At 35.6% G+C, this 19,291-nt stretch overlaps 2 protein-coding genes and 1 pseudogene across 2 annotated transcripts; all 3 read left to right on the forward strand.

Annotated features, from left to right (window-relative positions):
• Positions 1-1,582: 1,582 nt before the first annotated feature.
• LOC120194956 (pectinesterase-like) lies at positions 1,583-4,651 on the forward strand. Its single transcript, XM_039197109.1, has 2 exons — positions 1,583-2,683; positions 3,826-4,651. The coding sequence occupies exons 1-2, from the start codon at positions 1,633-1,635 to the stop codon at positions 4,515-4,517; spliced, it is 1,743 nt and encodes a 580-aa protein (XP_039053040.1). The 5' UTR covers positions 1,583-1,632; the 3' UTR covers positions 4,518-4,651.
• Positions 4,652-7,953: 3,302 nt separating this feature from the next.
• LOC120194955 (pectinesterase 3-like) lies at positions 7,954-10,444 on the forward strand. The gene is made up of 2 exons (XM_039197108.1): positions 7,954-9,043; positions 9,694-10,444. The coding sequence occupies exons 1-2, from the start codon at positions 7,969-7,971 to the stop codon at positions 10,371-10,373; spliced, it is 1,755 nt and encodes a 584-aa protein (XP_039053039.1). The 5' UTR covers positions 7,954-7,968; the 3' UTR covers positions 10,374-10,444.
• Positions 10,445-11,884: 1,440 nt separating this feature from the next.
• Positions 11,885-17,774, forward strand: LOC120195133 (annotated as a pseudogene).
• Positions 17,775-19,291: the final 1,517 nt, after the last annotated feature.

The raw sequence follows: 19,291 nt of genomic DNA on the forward strand, positions 1-19,291 counted from the left end.
ATTTTATAGCATCCTTGTAAAATAAATGAGAAACTCTTTATGACCTTCCGAGAAATAAAACATCCATTATTGTCATTTCAAAAGACTGGTTATCCTTTTAAGAATTTTAGATTTTATAAAAAAATTACTTATAGATTATTTAGCTCTTAGTTTTCGTTAAATAAAAAAAAGCTCTTAATTTTTAAAATCCGATAAACGTTAAAAGAAACAACACATGCCCCCGACCGTTGGAGGAATGACAGACTTTGCATGCCAATTTTTTTTTCATTTTATTAGTATATTATAGTAAGCATTTATATGGATTATTTTAATATTTTTATCTATATTTTTATATTTTTATTATTTTTTTCACTTACCATATATATATATATAACTCTAAAATTAAAACTTTAAGTTCTAAAATTATAAATCTTAAGCTTCAAATATTATACTCTATAAATTAAAATTCTAAAATCTTTAGGTATGTCTGGCCCTACTGGAAAACCACTCTTAACCTAAATTTTTTATCAACTGAAAAAATTCTAAAATATTAAACCATTAACTCTAAATTATAAATATTAGAATAATAAATCTTAAATCATCTATTTTAAGCCCAATACTCGGAGACGAGATTGGAGATGGCCGTGATATTAGCCCCTGTAATAGTAAGTTGCAACTTTAATAAATAATGAAAAAAATAAATTCTACCCTTAACAAATGAGAACAAAATTAATTTATTTTCTTTTAAACAACTACAAACTAAATTAATAGTTAAATTATATTTAACTTTTTTCAAAAAATTAAATTACTTTATGAACCCAGCTTCGTGTTGCCCACATACAAAATTCTAGAATTAAAATTCTAAAATGTTAAATCTAGAGTGTGTATATATATGATAAATTATTTTATAAAACCAGCTCACCAATAAATTAAATTAATTTTTAAATAACTACCTATATCTTATTTATATATAAAAGAAATGATCATCCAGTTTAGTTGGTAGAGCACAAGGTTCTTAACCTTGAGGTCGTGGGATCGAGTCCCACGGAGGGCATTTCATAATTCGGAGGTCTCTTACGGAAGCTGCTCTCAACCTGGTGTTGGGGGTAACCTACTATCTTACCTCCCCTTACTCCATACATATGGGAAAAAGGGACATCTTTCTTATTTATATTTAAGAAAAAGATCATGATTCATCATAAAAAATAATATATATATAAATTAAATGTAACCATCTAATAATTTCTGGTATATATATATATATATATATATATATATATGTGTGTGTAATTACAGTATATTTTCAGAAGATATCCCTGACCTGCTCCTACTTTTTTAGTCCGCAAGTTGAAAAAAAATATTTCAAGTTGTATCGTAATTCATATGTGTACAAAGCTTTTGGATTTTTTTTAAAGGTGAAAAAGTAAAAGAGGAACTAGAGAAGGATAGGATAAAGAAAAGTCATGTCATGTACGGTATAATTTGAATTTCATGAAATAATTGAAATGCCAAAACGAATATGCCATTTTCCTTTGCTGAGTCTGCTCTCGAAGCTCTTTAAATCGTCCAGCCAGGCTGCCACATCTCTTCACTAACACCCTTCCAATTTTGCTTTAAAGTTCCATCAACTTCTCTTCTAACCAACAAGAAACAATGAGCCGAATTAAAGAAATTTTAACCAATTTTTCTGGTTCTGCCAAACACATTTCCTCCTCCAAGAAAAACAATAAAATTTTCTTTGCAGTTTTTGCATCGTTAGTCATTGTTGCTGCCATAATCGGCATTGTTGCTGGAGTGAGTTCACGAAATGACGAACGCGTTACTTCCCATTACCCCATTGTGAAGTCAGCTTGTAGTGCTACCTTCTACCCTGAGTTGTGCTTCTCAGAAGTTGCTAAAGTTCATGCTGGATCAGCCAAGAAGGCGAGGAGCCAAAAGGATGTCATCGAATTGTCTCTTAACATCACCACCACTGCTGTCGAACACAATTACTTCAAAATCAAGAAGCTGTTGGATAAGAAAGGGTTAACTGAGCGTGAAAAGACGGCTCTCCATGATTGTTTGGAGACCATCGATGAGACCCTCGACGAGCTCCACGAAGCTGTCGAGGATCTTCACCAGTATCCAAACAGGAAGACATTGGTTCAGCATGCCGATGACCTAAAGACCCTGATGACTGCTGCCATGACCAACCAAGAGACTTGCTTGGACGGTTTCTCCCACGAAGCTGCCGACAAGAAAATCCGTGAAGTGCTGATCGATGGCGAGAAGTACGTCGAAAAGATGTGCAGTAATGCTCTTGCCATGATCAAGAACATGACGGACACTGACATAGCGAACGAGATGATGCTCAAGACATCGAACAGGAAGCTGAAGGAGGACGAAAACGGGATTGCCTGGCCAGAGTGGTTGTCTGCCGGCGACAGGCGCCTGCTTCAGTCATCTTCGGTGACCCCTAACGTGGTCGTGGCGGCAGATGGAAGCGGGAACTTCAAAACGGTGTCGGAAGCGGTGGCCAAAGCACCGGAGAAAAGCAGCAAAAGGTACATCATAAGAATCAAAGCAGGTATCTACAGAGAAAATGTGGAAGTCCCAAAGAAGAAGACTAACATAATGTTCATCGGAGACGGAAGAACTAGGACGATCATCACCGGGAAGAGGAATGTGGTCGATGGAAGCACGACTTTCCACTCCGCTACAGTTGGTAAGCCCATTTTCACTTCATATGTTTTACTTTTAATTTACCTTCTTTTCTTTCAGTTGCATTTAATATTTTACTCATTTTTTAAAAACATCGAAGAACTTAGTAAAGTATTACACCATGTCTCTGGTTCCTGACCGTGACACTGGAAACGAGGTTTGGTAGTCAGCTTATCCATTAAGAATGATTCACACTGTGAAATCATATTTGTTTGAACTTTCCCACGTTCTCTCATTAGATTTAGGGAGCGTAGAACATGGCCTAGTTCACTAAAGGCCAATTCTTCAAACGGGATATTATATTTTAACATACAGTGTGTATTAAAAGAACATTTTGCAAAATGGACAAATAATCCACCGAATCACTAGTTGTCGGGTGACAACTTGTGGATGTCGTTTTCCCCATTACCATTTATAATTTTACGCTGGATCATACATTCTCAACCCTACCATGAACTTCCCATACCCTTCTTATATTTTTCTTTCTAGACAGAGGTTTAAATCGAAGCGTTGATTTTTGTAGACAAACTTTGCTTCTTTTAGTTTAGTGATTGAAATTTGATTGTTGGGACTAGGGGTTGCTTCATTGACTTGTCTCAGTCAGTCGTAGAACAATTTTCTTCCGTGGATGATAGCTGTTGCTTTTAATTTTTTTTATCACCTGGCTGAAACCACGTGACAAGTTGATGCACTCAAATCACACTAGGCACGCCAAGCCAACGTACAATACAATATTTTATTTTCTTTCCCTTTTTTGATTATACACTTGGAAGCCATCCCAATAAGGCTCCAATGGCTGATGTTGGAACTTGGAAGGGCCCAACCAACACAAGCTTGCACGATGATATTGTGAGCAGTTGAGGTAGCTACATAGTTTGAGCTGAAATCAGAAAGTCAAAATTCAAAACAATTGATTTGATGTTTAGCAATGTTTCTTTTTAGGCAGCTACATCATTAAACTGCAGGCAACATGTGCCGTTGAGCCAATTTATAGTAGTACTCTGAATCATACAGAATCACATGGGACCTCATTAAGTTCTATATGATATGCCAAATAAAAGCGTTGGCTTTTTGTACTTGCTGATTTAATCTTACAGTATTTGAAGTTTGATTTGTATGCTGATATATGTTCCCATGTGGTTGCAGCTGTGGTTGGTGAAAAGTTCCTTGCCCGAGACATAACCTTCGAAAACACAGCAGGTCCCTCAAAGCACCAAGCCGTTGCCCTCCGTGTCGGTTCTGATCTATCGGCATTCTACCAATGTGACATGCTGGCATACCAAGACACTCTCTACGTTCACTCCAATAGACAGTTTTATGTCAACTGCCTCGTAGCAGGAACTGTTGATTTCATCTTCGGCAACGCTGCAGCCGTGTTCCAAAACTGTGACATCCATGCTCGGAGACCAAACTCAGGGCAGAAGAACATGGTGACAGCCCAAGGCAGGACCGACCCTAACCAAAACTCTGGCATTGTGATCCAGAAATGTAGGATAGGTGCCACTTCTGATTTGCAGGCTGTTATAAATAACTTCCCTACATATCTTGGCAGGCCCTGGAAGGAATATTCTAGAACTGTCATAATGCAATCGACCATCAGTAATGTGATTCACCCTGTTGGGTGGCACGAGTGGAGTGGGAGTTTCGCCCTGAGAACCTTGTTTTATGCCGAGTACCAGAACACCGGCGCCGGTGCTTCAACCTCTGGGAGGGTGAAATGGGGAGGGTACAAGGTGATCACTAGTGCAACCGAGGCTCAGGCTTTCACTCCTGGCAGGTTCATTGCCGGTGGAAGCTGGTTAAGCTCTACAGGCTTTCCCTTCTCTCTTGGGTTGTAATAAGTTTGAAGCTATTGTATTGTCATGTAGCACCTACTTCTTGTTTGGTTTGAGATTAATTTGTGGCCATGTATCTGTTAAATTATTACTGATTTAAAAGTAATAATAAGTGTATGCCAAAATTTTCTTCAATTTTTTTGTCTGATGACAAAAACAAAAGTTAACTCTTGCACTTTCATTGGTCGATTCCTCATCTCTCCTAAGACTAATTAAAATAGAAAATGTCAATTCCAGCTAATAGTGTTTCGAATAACTCAAGAATTTATTGAAAACGTTTTATCATATTGACAAATGGAACGTTGAAATGCTGCCGATAACCATGTCAGAAGATGCATTTTAATTTCTTAATATTCACATAATGCAAATAATTAAACAAATTTATTGAGAAATAAAAGTTGGCGCAATCACTGGCATGTTCAACGCGTAGATGATGTTTCACGCACATGGCAGAGGGTCGTATCATTCTTAAGAATCACATTTGAATACGTCGAAGTGAGGAGGACCCAAACATAATGACATAAATTTTTTTTATAATCTGTATAATACAATATTTATTTGAAGATAATTTTAAACCTTTTAATAATGAACGTTTACACCCTTGACATCTATAATGTTTAAACTCAGTTAAAAAAACAATTCATTTGTCAAATAAGCCGCTTAATTCATGCCACATCAACTTTCTTTGAATGAATAATAAAATTATACGGTTTGATGAAGGAAACTGTCAAACCTTTGAGAAACAAGTGCCATCCAATCATTAATGAGATTTTTTTTATTTTTTTTTCATTCACATGAAAAGAAATCAATTGCATAATAATTAAAAGTTTTATTCTCAAAGTCATCAAATATTTTCAATACAATCACACCTAAATCTTTAAGAATAATTTATAATAATTAAATTATTAACACCATTAATAATAATTAAAATGTTATAAAAAGTACATTTTAACTAAAATAATCTATTCGAGACTAACATAACAAGATAATGGATCATTTTATTAGTATCATATCGTTTCCAATAAAAATAAATATGTTAAAAAAGAATTGAGTATTCATCAACTCGAAAAATTATAACAAGAATAAAAAAAATTGTATAATTAAAATTAAAATTTATACGAGATAAAAACATAATATTTATATAAAACAAGTTGAAAACTTCAATCAATAATAGCCTACATATAAAAATAATAAAAATATAAAAGGAATTAGTGTATATATATATATATATATATATATATATGCGCTGAAGCTACCGTTAAGATAAACTGTGTCCCTCTTTAGTTGCATTTTGTTGAAAACTTGCAAGAAATCGTTTGAGGGAAAAATTTATGTAAAGTGGGGTTTACTTGATGAAATTCTTGGTACTTGTCGGTCACGTTCCTATACAAATTATGTTGTATCAACACCAGCTTCCAAACAGATTTTATGACACATTTTGTAAAGCTATATCCATCAAATCAATAATTTCACGTTTCAATGTTCCAATTACGCATAATACACAATGCTCATCACCATCGTATTCTTTCTCACTACCCTTTAATTTCTTAAAAATATCTCGAGAATGATCGTCTAAACAATGTAATATTGCTTTAGTATATGACGTGAATGCTAAATAATCTCTTGTCATCTAATTTTTTTTCTTTTTTCAGTGTTGTCTCATTTTAAATTGTAGTAATAATAATATCGTAATTTCTACTTGTTAAATAATACAATACCTCAATAGTTTATTTTCTGTGCCTAAGAATTTTCTTTCAACTCCAGCCATTATTACGTTGGGGCGTGCTTGAGGGATTGGAATTGGCTTGGCGCAAGGGTATACGACGGGTTATTCTTGAGACTGATAATAAGGAAGTTTGGAGGCTCTTGTCTTGTGGGAGAATGTTAAAATGATAACCAAAGAATACTGGAAATGCTCTTTTTATTTCACTGCAGTATAAGATTATACAACCAAATTATTTATACAATAACTGGACGGCTAACTAACTTGTAAACTAACCAAAACCAACTAACTAATTATCTAACTGTACAAACAGAAATAATCTCCTACAACCGTTCTCTACAGAGAAACATGGAGAGGATTTTGAGTCTTGTTCCGCACATTGCTGATATTATTTGCAGAGATTGGGAGTTGGAATTTGTTCATGTTATGAGGGAAGGGAACTTGGTAGCGGATACTTCAGTGAGGCTTGCTTGGAGTCTTTCACTCGGACTGCATGTTTTTCGATCACCTCCAGTTGAGGTGCAGTTGAGCTATAAGGCTGATTTAGATCGTTGGAGCCTGGCTACTTAGTGCTTTCTTTGTTGTCATTCAAAAAAAAATTATTTAAAATAAGCGTTAATTTGTCATGAATCTTCTAATCAATTAAATGATACATGTCTTATTTCAAATCTTTAAATCCTTCATTTCCATTTTATCTTCCATTTTAGGAGAATCAATTGTTTTCCATCTCACCCTTGCATCTGTAATAGAAGAATTCTTACCTTTCAAATAAAACTTATACACACTTCTTTAGCTTTCTTGATAATCCCTCTAGTAAAATATCAATTCCACTCATGGGTTATAGTTGATGTATACATTAAGTTTAAGTTTAATCTAAAAATAAGTGCTTAAATTATACTCAAAATTGACATTTGGTGTCTAAAGAATTTTTCGTTAAAAATAGATGCCTAATGTTTTCTCCGTTACACTTTTAAGTGTCCACCGTTAAAAAAACTATTGAGTGAAATGTATCACATTCATGGTTTTTTTAAAAAAATTAAATAATATTTTATTTTTTAAAAAATAAAAAAAAATATAAATACGACACATGTCACTTAATGATTTTTTTAACAGTAAAAACCTAAAAATATAACAGCGAAAATATTAGACACCTATTTTTTGGCTATAATTTAGACACTGATATTATGCCTAAGTTTATTCCTACTCGTTTGACAGTGGTTTATAAGCTGCAAAACGTTTTGGGCCCAAAGGCCCACAAAATGCAGTCATTTTTGGTATTAGTCCACTGAATTGGTGGTAAGACTCCATCCTCTCTAATATGTAAAATAATTACACCAACTTAAGTCCCTTTTTTTAATGCATTTTCGAAATCACGAAACCGAGTAAGGATCGTGGGACTACGATATATTATTTAAGAATAAGACGTGATTATCAAAATTGTCTGTCAGGGATGAGTAATCTTTGTTGTTTGTGCAATATTTTAAATCTCATTGAAATTTGAATGCAAGGTGTGATTATGGCAGAAGCATATGTATGTTAGTGAATGAAAATAAAAATGCTAATTTATTATGTCCATTCCCATGGTCGATCATGATAATAATATTTTCTTAACAGAGAAGCATCCAAGAAAGATATTACCTTTCACCTCTTTCCTCTCTTTCTCTATATAAAAAGGACTCGATCCACAGGCAAGTCCATTAGAGAAATTTGAAGAAGATAAAAAAAAGAGCCATGGATTCAATCAAGTCTTTCAAGGGCTATGGAAAAATAGACGAGGCCGAAGAGCGAGCTTTCAAGAAAAAGACACGAAGGCGTCTCATCGTCCTCGTTATCTCCATTATCGTGCTGCTAGCCGTTATCATTGGCGCTGTTGCGGGGACTCTGATACACAAGAGAAACAACTCGTCTTCCCACAATGTACCCCCAACTGATTTGACTCCGGTGGCTTCATTAAAGGCGGTTTGCGGCGTGACTGAGTACCCACTTTCCTGCTACTCCAGCATATCTTCCATTGCATCCTCAAACGCTACTGACCCAGAGATCCTCTTCAAGTTGTCTCTGAAAGTTGTTATCGACGAGCTCGCTAAGTTGTCTCAATATCCCAAGAAGTTACAAGCTGAAACCGATGACCTCCAGGTGAAACATGCTTTAGATATATGCGGATCCCTGTTTGATGACGCGTTGGATCGACTCAATGACTCGGCAACTTCCCTGGAAGTCGGGGAAGGAGAGTCGGTATTGTCGGATTCCAAGATCAATGACTTGAAGACTTGGCTAAGCACAACGATAACTGATCAAGAAACATGCTTAGACACCCTGGAGGAACTGAACACTACAGAGCACTTCAACGCCACACTTGTCCAAGAACTCAGAGCCGCCATGCAGAACTCAACTGAATTTGCCAGCAACAGTTTGGCCATCGTTGCTAAAATCCTGGGTTTGTTGACTGATTTCAATATTCCGATCCACCGTAGGCTGCTTGGGATTGCATCTTCAGAGTTCCCAGCTTGGATTCATCCCACTGAAAGGAGACTGTTGCAGGAGTCCAAGCCTACACCAAATGTAATTGTTGCTCAAGATGGTTCTGGTCATTTCAAGACAATTAACGAGGCGGTGAAATTGATCGGAAAGAAGAACGAATCTAGATTTGTTATATATGTGAAGGAAGGCAAGTATGTAGAGAATGTGATCCTGGATAAACACAAGTGGAATGTCATGATTTACGGTGATGGCAAGACTAAGACTATAATTTCCGGCAGCAAAAACTTTGTTGATGGAACTCCCACCTTTGATACAGCAACTTTCGGTAAGTAATTTTCTATCTTCACAGAAAATGACACCATCTACTATTTACTATTTGTTTTTATCAGTTTCAAATCTATGGTTTCAGATAGATTTTATGATCTATAGCAATTTAGCAAACCCTCAATTTGTTTATGTTGTCTTTGTCCCTCGCATTTCTGAAAACATCTTAAACCGTGATGAAGCTGAAATCAGCAGAATGTGAGATATTTTATGAACAACACTAAAAAAACCACATTGTGCTTGCATGTTACCATGTGAAGAAGTGTTGCAGTTTCCTAAATTCTGCATTTCCCACTTTAATGTTTAGTTGCCTCTGGTTCCTTCTGGAAATTAATGCTGGTTGCCCCACCATGTGCCTGACTCGTTTGTGAATTGTGATATACGAGTGTCTGCCCATGTGGTGCCAGTCATCTAAATAATTTAAGAAGGCCTGCAACTGATAGATACTGCCATGTGACTTGAATTATATAAGTTTACAAGGCCTTGATGCATCTAAAGAAAATTCTTCTTCAATGCTCCCCTCAGGTCTCATCAATGTGGTCATTTCAATCACATTTGATCATTGATGCCAATATGGAAAACTGGTTTTTCAACAGCTTGATTTTAATTATATGGATAAAGAAACTGATAGTACTTTGTGTGAATTACCAGCTGTGGCAGGAAGGGGATTCATCGCAAAAGACATAGGGTTCGAAAACACAGCAGGTGCAGCTAAGCACCAAGCAGTAGCTATGCGGTCCCAATCCGATCGCTCGGTATTCTACCGCTCTGCATTCGATGCCTACCAGGATACGCTCTATGCTCATTCCAATCGTCAGTTTTACAAAGAATGTGACATTTTGGGCACGATTGACTTCATCTTTGGGAATGCAGCGGTAGTGTTCCAAAGCTGCAACATCATGCCAAGGCAACCACTGCCTAACCAGTTCAACACCATCACAGCTCAAGGCAAAAATGACCCAAACCAAAACGCTGGCATTTCAATCCAAAAGTGTACAATATCTGCATTCGGCAACCTTACTACCAATACTTATCTTGGTAGGCCATGGAAAGAGTATTCCACCACTGTTATTATGCAGTCTAGCATTGGGCCGTTCTTGAACCCTGTGGGATGGAGAGAATGGGTTACTAATGTTGACCCACCAAGCACAATTTTCTATGCAGAATATCAAAATACTGGGCCGGGATCAACCGTGGATAAAAGGGTGAAATGGGCAGGTTATAAGTCCACTCTCTCGGATGCTGACGCTGGGAAGTTCACAGTGGCTACGCTTATACAAGGCCATGATTGGCTGCCTGATGCTACTGTATCTTATGAACCGGCTTTATGATTTCATAACCGAGTCAAGGTTGGGGTTAAGTTCCAAGATCAAATACTAAGATGATGGTTTTTTTACCCTTTTTGCCCTTTTCTTTTTTGACATAAAAATTGCTTTGTAGAACTATACATGTAATATGTATAACTCATAACTCAAATCCTTTTACACCCTATATTTTCATTCTGTACATTCTTTAACAGTAACCCAAAAGGTTGCCTGCAGACTTTCGTTGTCCCCCCCCCCCTTTTTTTCATCAAATAAACTCAGCCTATGTTCTAGTTCAAATGAGGGTTGTAGTTTGTGGCTAAGGTATGAGGTTGAGCGTGATAGAGTGAAATTCCCGCCTCAGTTGCAATTGGCGTAATGTGCAGACTGCCTTTATCAAACCAATATAAATTGCATCAGTCTGCAATTAACTCGAAATAATAAATTTTGTCGGATAAAGTTGTTAATTATTAATGTGTTCTTATATCCCCTTTTTTTTTATAAATGAAGACATATCTTCTTATGCACCTGGCAAACGGCAAACAAGTACATCCTAATCCATGACCAAGAAAGAAGCTGCAATATCAGAATGAATCATGCAAAACATAGAAACTGTCCTAAATTAGTTCTTTATTCACTTTGATCTTATCTCTCTTCTTAATTCTTTTATTTCCTTTTTAATTAAGGCTTTATCTTCTTGTGTGGACCTGACAGGCGAATACATGCTAATCCATTTCCAATAACTTCTATTCTTTGACAGAAAATTCAACTATGGCTAAGATTATCTCATTTATGTCAAACCAAAAGCTGACAAAGCTTAGGTGTTAGGCATTACAATAGGAACGAAGTTTACAACTTGGGTGAAGATCTTTGCATTCATTGACTAAAAAAAATGAAAACTGGTCCCTAATTCTATGCTTTATCCACATGTTTAATGCATTTCCGTTGCTAATTTGTAAGTCAAAATGCTTGGCTGCTGAGTAATTCATCCGGCTCTGACCATTCGTTTGTCCCAAAGAACAGCTTGCTCGGTTCTTCACAAATCTTGTTCGTCTGATTTTTATTGAATTATATCGACTTTCTGCAATGTTCCACACACCACAAGGATTATTTCTCTTAATTCACAAAGGCAAGTTGTGTGTTGTACCAAATTAAAAGAGATCGCCAGCCCTGTATTATGCTCATTCTAATTCAATAAAACAGATCATCAGCCTTCGTTTATTTTTAATTCTGAAGTAATGCGGGGAGAAAGGAATTTGAAGTGGAAGTTTGTTTAATATAAATACTATACACCAGTTGAATATATAGTCAAATTTACTTGTATTCATGTCCGACCAATTCTCATTAAATCTGGTAAATGGTAAAAAGTACGCAAGCTCGAACAAGCTGTGGGTTTTAGCGTATAGGGAGTTGCCCTTGGGCTTAGGGACACGCAAAAATATCGAACCGTGGGCTAAACGGAAGGTTAACTACAAGTTCAAGTCCTCTTCGATTTATGCGAGAGAAAAAGAAAAACCAAGTCTTTAATTGCGCCTAAAAGGCCTGGCATAGAATCTCTTTTTGTCTTCTCGCCTCTGATTTTATTTTAGGCGTGTAGGTTGTGTGTGTATATATAGGCAGATATGCGGAGATTTGTGGTTGGCAGTGCTAGAAACCTCGTTCAACATTCGCGTCAAAACTATCAGTTTCAACGGCCTCTACTTTCCTCTTCATATCGATTATTTTCTTCTGCTCCTCCTGCTGATTCCCCTTCTTCCTCTTCAACAATGGCTCCTCCTGTAACACTTAATACTATTAACCCCAAGGTACTCCCTTTTTACCTTTTTTTTCTTCCGTTTGGAGCGTTGCTGAATCTGGGTTTCTTTTGTTTCCTCTTCTTTATTTTTGTTTAGTATTTGATTTGATGTTTTTGAATCTGGGTTTTATTCTTTGTTTGTCGTGTTTGTCTTGTTATCTCAAAAAATCTACATCATTGAATGTGAGGACCGGGTTTTGAATTCATTCAATTCCTATGCCATCCTCAGCTATTGCTTCATTTTATTATCTGTTAACTTTAGGTAGTAATCGAGTTGCATTGGAGTCAGGGAGCTCTACCTTTCGAATCAACACTTTCTTATACCCATCTTTCACTAGTCAACTCATTAGATTGATGTTGTGCTTGTTTATTCATTTCCTTTCCTATTGAGTATTAATGTGTAAATGTCTTAAGGGTTCTTCGCTTTCTTTTTGTACTACTTATCTTTCACGGGACCAGTTCATTTTTTCTCTCTTGCATCATATATGATAGCCACTTTACATTGGCTTGGGATCTGTTTTTAGTACATGTACTGACTTGATGTAGTCCTTTTGTGCTCAAATCAATCTTTGTATCGTCTATTAAGCCGCTTTTTTGGTTAAAGCTCACCGTTTGCAAACAAGGAAATGATAGGGGCAATGGCAAAGTGGAGAATTCAAGTTTCTGAGCACTTCTATTTATTTGTTCCGGATATATGCAATATTATCATTCTAGTTTGAACCTCCTAATACCTTTTGAATCATACGTCTGTTTGCTTATTGCTAGTTCTCTCTTTATCCAGGTTATAGAATGCGAATATGCAGTCCGTGGTGAGATTGTCACCCTTGCACAGGTAATTATGTGTCAATATGCTTCATCTTTGATGTAGTTTTAACAATTTAATTGTTTAAAGTTATATATTATCATGCTTGCATGCACATTCAAGTATAATCGAAAATGGATTAAATGGTGACTTTTGGGTAATTAGAGCATCTTTGTTCATGTTAATCGACTGTTTTCATTTTTTTGGACCTTTAAGTAAATTCTATTGATATAGTTTTGTATATGAAGCCGAATGTATTTAGTGTAAAATTTATGGAATACTGCTTTAATGATATTTTCTTTATATCTTTTCCAGAAATTGCAAGAAGATATAAAGGCCAAGCCAGAGGCTCATCCCTTTGAAGAGGTATATTTCATTTTTACTCGAAAATTTTCTAATGGACACTTGAAGAGTTGGATTTATACTTCATTGAGACTATATCCTCTTCCCCTATCCTTTTTCTCTCCCATGGTTCTGTAGAAACGTCATGCTTATCTCATATTACCATCTGAGAATGATGGATTGCTTAAAGGTTTGCCCCTCTTGATGTACAATAAAGAGACTTCTTATGTTGGACTTGTGGATTTCATTTGGTTGACATTGATGGTTGTGGAATTCTGTGGGCTGGATGGTGTTCTCACGTAGAAGTAATTGTGTTTATTTGCATGCTTCCTGAGTCACAATAAAGGTTATGTAGAGGAGTGGAAATTGGATGTGGTGGCGTTGGGAGATCATATTACATGAATTTTTACTTGACGCTTTAACTTATTTATTTTGTTTTTGGTATTAAATGTTAATCCTATTTTACAGATATTGTACTGCAACATTGGAAATCCTCAGTCTCTTGGTCAGCAGCCGATAACTTTTTTCCGAGAGGTTTTTTTTTTTATTTGGTGTTATTCATTACCATAAAGTTGTGTCATGTGAATGAAGCAATTCTAACTAGGATGTCTTTGGAATAGGTTCTTGCATTATGCGACCATCCAGCCATTTTGGACAAAAGTGAAACCTAGGGCTTATTCAGGTACCGAGAATTAATATTGGCCATAAGCTTTGTGGTTGTTTCTGTTAAATTTTATAATTGTTTCATTTATTTTCTGTCACCCAATAAAGATATCAATTTTGAGGTGTGTTTAATCTGGCTTATCCACAGGACCACAGCGTTAAGCATATGAGTAGAAGATATACATATTACCCCTTATGTTTTACTGGAAACAAATTTATAATGTTCTTTATAGGTACCTAGAAGAAGATATGTTCCTCCTATGAGTCTAGAATTTACATACCCCACTTATATTTTGCTAAAAAAAGCTTCCATTTTTGGTTGAGTCTATCAGAATAGTTGTTTTTTCCGGATATCTAGATTTCAACAAAATAATCCATGATTGATTTTTCATAAAGAACTCCATCAACTTTGGTTGAGCCCAGTGAAAGGCAATACATAAAGAGATGTTCTCTTTTGATAACTGTAGAATCTTTACTTCGGCAGATAATGATTTTTTTCTTTGACATTCATTCCTTTGCCTCATGTAATTTGGTTTGTGGCCTTTTACAGTGCGGACTCCATAGAACGTGCTTGGCAAATTTTTGATCAAATTCCTGGAAGGGCAACTGGTGCCTACAGTCATAGCCAGGTTGTTATCATTGCTCGCCTCTTGAAACTTTTACAATTTATGCTTGCATGCTGTTCATACTTTTTCATTTTCTTTGGGCAACAGGGTGTCAAGGGATTACGAGATACCATTGCTGCTGGAATCGAAGCTCGGGATGGTTTTCCTGCTGATCCAAATGATATTTTCTTGACAGATGGTGCCAGCCCTGCAGTAAGTTTCTATCTCGAAGCTGAATGATGAGTTCCTCATGAAAACTTGTGTAATGAAAAATATTTTTTCTCATCTACAGGTTCATATGATGATGCAGTTACTGATAAGATCTGAGAAGAATGGAATTCTCTGTCCCATCCCTCAGTATCCTTTATACTCTGCTTCAATTGCTCTGCATGGTGGATCTTTGGAATGCATATCATATTTTAAAGCCTTGTTTGGACTTCTTGATATTTATAAGTTATCTTGGTTTAGCTGTTGCTGAAATAGTTTCTTTTTGCTGGTTATTGGCTAAGCTTTAATTTACCAAAATCAAGTTGCTTTATGTTTCTTGAGGGTTAGTTTTATCTGCCTTTGGTATGATTTGTAGAATGCTTGGAAATAGATATTTCTTTTATCGTTCACGGATTTATTGATTGGCCAATTGTTATGGTTGTTTTTTTTTTTATTTGCAGGTTCCATACTATCTTGATGAATCCACAGGATGAGGTTTGGAAGTATCTGAGCTTAAGAAACAAGTCGAGACTGCCAGGTCCAAAGGCATCACTGTTAGGGCCTTGGTTGTAATAAATCCAGGCAACCCAACAGGACAGGTAATCAATAGTATGCTTTTCAAAAGTATATTTAGATGGAGAAGAGAGTCCTAAGCTTCGTTTTTACCTGATTTTATTCTCATTGTGATTGCAGGTTCTTCCAGAGGAAAACCAGAAGGCAATTGTGGAGTTCTGCAAGCAAGAAGGTCTTGTTCTGCTGGCAGACGAGGTAGGGATTCATACACGTGGCTTTGCAATTTGTTGCCAATGACTTTTTCTTTCTAGGTATGATTCCCAAGGGAAATATCGTTGCTACATTAACCACTTCTGGTTTTACAGGTTTACCAGGAAAATGTTTATGTACCTGAAAAGAAATTCCACTCTTTCAAGAAGGTTTCCCGGTCCATGGGTTATGGTGAGAAGGATTTATCCTTGGTATCTTTTCAGTCAGTCTCAAAAGGTAATTTTTTTTCATTTATTTATTATTTCAGTTATAGAAGGTGAAAGAGATTCTGCAAAATTTGGACTTTTGACATAAAGAAAATGCACTTTTTTACTGTCTCCAGGTTATTATGGAGAGTGTGGGAAAAGGGGAGGTTATATGGAGGTAACTGGGTTCGGTGCTGATGTTAGGGAGCAAATATACAAAGTGGCATCTGTGAATCTGTGTTCCAACATCTCTGGTCAAATTCTTGCTAGTCTTGTCATGAGTCCACCTAAGGTTAAGTCCTTTGCTATTTCAAAATAATTTGATGTGTTTATTCCAATTTCATTAGTTGTTTGACAAAATATATGAATATATGGATCATACCAATAGAATTACTTCTTTTAAATTTTGTGGCAATGGGAACGTTAATAAAATTATTATTAAAAACAAAAAAGGGACCCCCTTGTAGCACCGAAGGGAAAAAAAAGTTTAATGGAAGGTTATCAGGTGCACAAAAACAAGGAAATTAGAAATCTGTTCTTTCATACCAAGAAAAATGATGATGAAGAAGATTATAGATTCCATGGGACCAAATGAATTTAGAGCTTTGCCTAGCTGCTTGTAAGCACTGGTTCTCATAGAAGAAACTCATTCTTGCGGGAACTATCTCTGAACTATTATGTTCTATCATGGTTGGTTGACAATTTGGAATCTGTCTTTAGGGCAGTACTTTTCTGTTTAATGGAGTGAAATATTATGTTTACGTAGGAGGAACACAAAAGCTCATCATTGATTGAATCATGCATGGCTTATATAGGCATGTGATATTTGTTGCTAATGATAAAAGTAAATGACTTTCGCAGGTTGGAGATGAATCTTATGAATCATACAGCGCTGAAAGAGATGGAATCCTGTCATCTTTAGCCAGGCGTGCCAAGGTAAGTCCTTTCTTTGGTTGGATTAGTTTGAAGTCATATTGTAAGAAATGTAACAGAGAGTAGAATATTATTAATCAAAAACTGTACAATCAAATCTGTATTCTTTTGCAATCTGAGCACTATTTATAGAATAGTTCATAACAGATTAGCTAACCTTCACCAAACTTATAAAACTCACATAACAAACATAACTAATAGGGAACTTTACTTCTAACACATGAATAGAGGGGCATTTGGCAAAAGTAAATGCTAAAATTCTACATTCTAATATGGTTCTTAACCCTGAAATTTTGGTAACTTGAAGTGTGTTACTAACAAAAATTATTTCAATGAAGTCGTACACAAATGAAACAGTTGTCTTGTTTCTATTCAATGACCCTTTTTACTGGTCCTTCAGTTACATCCATTCATTTCAGCATGATGCATTTTTTATTCCTGATGCAGACACTTGAAGATGCATTCAACAAGTTAGAAGGTGTAACATGCAACAAGGCAGAAGGTGCAATGTATCTCTTTCCCAGAATTGAGCTACCTGAAAAGGCAATCAAAGCTGCGATAAAGGCACCCGATGCATATTACTTCCAATGTCTCCTCACTGTCACTGGAATTGTTCTTGTTCCTGGTTCTGGCTTTGGACAGGTGAGTTCATATTGTTTTCTGCTTTCAGAAGCTAGCAACTATAAGAACTATTAAAGATCAAAAGGAATCTGGGTTTGGAAAATGTTTGGTTGATGGGATGAGCTTGAACAATGGAAGGCTCCTTGATGTATTTTCCAATAATTGATATGTGGTATTTTGGCATAGGTTCCTGGTACTTGGCATTTTAGATGCAAAATACTCCCTCAAGAAGAAAAGATTCCAGCAGTTGTTACCCGTCTAACAGGTTTCCATAAAAGTTCATGGATGAATTCAGAGGCTGAGTCTTGGACGAAATTCAGCAAAAATATGGCGTGCCCTTTCCATTTCATACAAAATAAATCGATACTGTGTCATTGCTTTCCCTTTTCCTTGTCTCCTTTTCTTTTATGGAAAAATACACCAACATGGTTGGCCAGGTCTGCAATGGAACTGTTGTTGCTACATTGTGATCAATACATTAGATACTGTACTTGAACTCGATTTTAGATGGACACTAAGAATGAAAAAGGTATTTGATAATTGATGTCAATGTCATGATGCTGATTGAGAAGGAAACGGCGTATCTAAATCGTTTTAACAGTCTAACATTGGCACCTCTGATATGAGATTGAACTGACACCAAAACCGTCAAAGCTTACTTTACCAGCATCAAGGCTATCAAGTTTAACAACTGTATATATTTTTCAAGTTTATGAAAATGGAACACATAATTTGTCGGTAAAATAAAGAAACACCTGCAAAACAATCTCAAAACTCTATGTATTTGATGTGTTTAACATATTTTTTGATATATCAAAAGTAATTAATATTTTAAAGAAATTTTAAAATTATATTCGATTCAGTCATTTGAATATAAAAATTCATTTTAAGATAAAAAACTTCAATTTTACACTTTACTCTATTGAAAATTGAGTTTTATACTGGAAATGATTTTTAAATTTTTTACAAAGGGTTTCGGATTCTAATTGAGTCAAAAATTAATTTTCAACGCTATAGTATAGATATTGTTCATGTGGTACCGATACCAGTATCAATACAAACAGCTTAAAAATAATGTAGTACTGATACCTCTCGTAGGAGTACCGATACTCCTTGTGTTATGCAAATTCCAGTAGGTTATTTTGGTACCGTTACTATGTAAGTATCGATACTCGAAGTGGGAGTATCGGTACTCCCCTTCCCTAACGGCTAGGTTTTTGTATTTAATGCAGTTAGTACGATACTCCAAACACGAATACTGGTGCTCAAGGCGTCTGATAATATTTATTGCTGGAAATTTCATCCTACGACTCTATTAGCTCTCACAACAACCCAAATGGTTAGAATTGGATGAAGAGTTATAAAAACAAGATTCCACGTCATATGTGAAGACAAGAGTTCAAAAAAAAAGCCAAAGCATTCACATTGAGCTAAAATCGAAGTCAACATTCTTCAATGTTCCTTTTGCTTTTTGAAGAACACTTTTCTACTCATTTGTTTTTATTTCTCAAATGCTCTTTGGGGTATAATTCTTGAGGAAGTTATAAGATTACACCTTATCCTCAAAGGTTGATACAAAAATTAGTAAATTTGTGAAAATTCTTAGTGTAGATAGTTAAGGTAGTAGATGTAGACTTTAGTTTAAAAAGTTGAACCACTAAAAAATTCTTGTGTTCAACTTTTCCATTTCTCTTTAGATTCCATCAAAACTTTTACTTGTTAATTCACCTCCCTCGACTATTTCATCATTTTAATTAACTCAACGTGATATAAATACTTACACCTTGTCTTCCATTACATGCTTTAACATGGACAGATCAATTGATACATGTTCACCGAATCGCAGAGCCCAGTTTCTTAAGAGGGATGCATGTGAGTATATGTGTTTAATTATATTTATTATTCAATAAAAATATTCTTATATGTTCACTGTAAATTATCATATTAAATAATAAAATATTAGTAATTTAAATTATAATTAAAATAATTGTATAGATATGATTAAGAGG

Source organism: Hibiscus syriacus, unplaced genomic scaffold, assembly GCF_006381635.1.
Source record: "Hibiscus syriacus cultivar Baekdansim isolate YM2019G1 unplaced genomic scaffold, ASM638163v2 tig00117005_pilon, whole genome shotgun sequence".
NCBI lineage: Eukaryota > Viridiplantae > Streptophyta > Magnoliopsida > Malvales > Malvaceae > Hibiscus > Hibiscus syriacus.

Excerpts from the sequence above, each read along its gene's own strand:
- LOC120194955 (XM_039197108.1), top strand. The coding sequence starts at position 7,969 with ATGGATTCAATCAAGTCTTTCAAGGGCTATGGAAAAATAGACGAGGCC. Across the intron at positions 9,044-9,693 it reads CTTTGATACAGCAACTTTCG|CTGTGGCAGGAAGGGGATTC; the intron begins GTAAGTAATTTT and ends GTGAATTACCAG.
- LOC120194956 (XM_039197109.1), top strand. The coding sequence starts at position 1,633 with ATGAGCCGAATTAAAGAAATTTTAACCAATTTTTCTGGTTCTGCCAAA. Across the intron at positions 2,684-3,825 it reads TTTCCACTCCGCTACAGTTG|CTGTGGTTGGTGAAAAGTTC; the intron begins GTAAGCCCATTT and ends ATGTGGTTGCAG.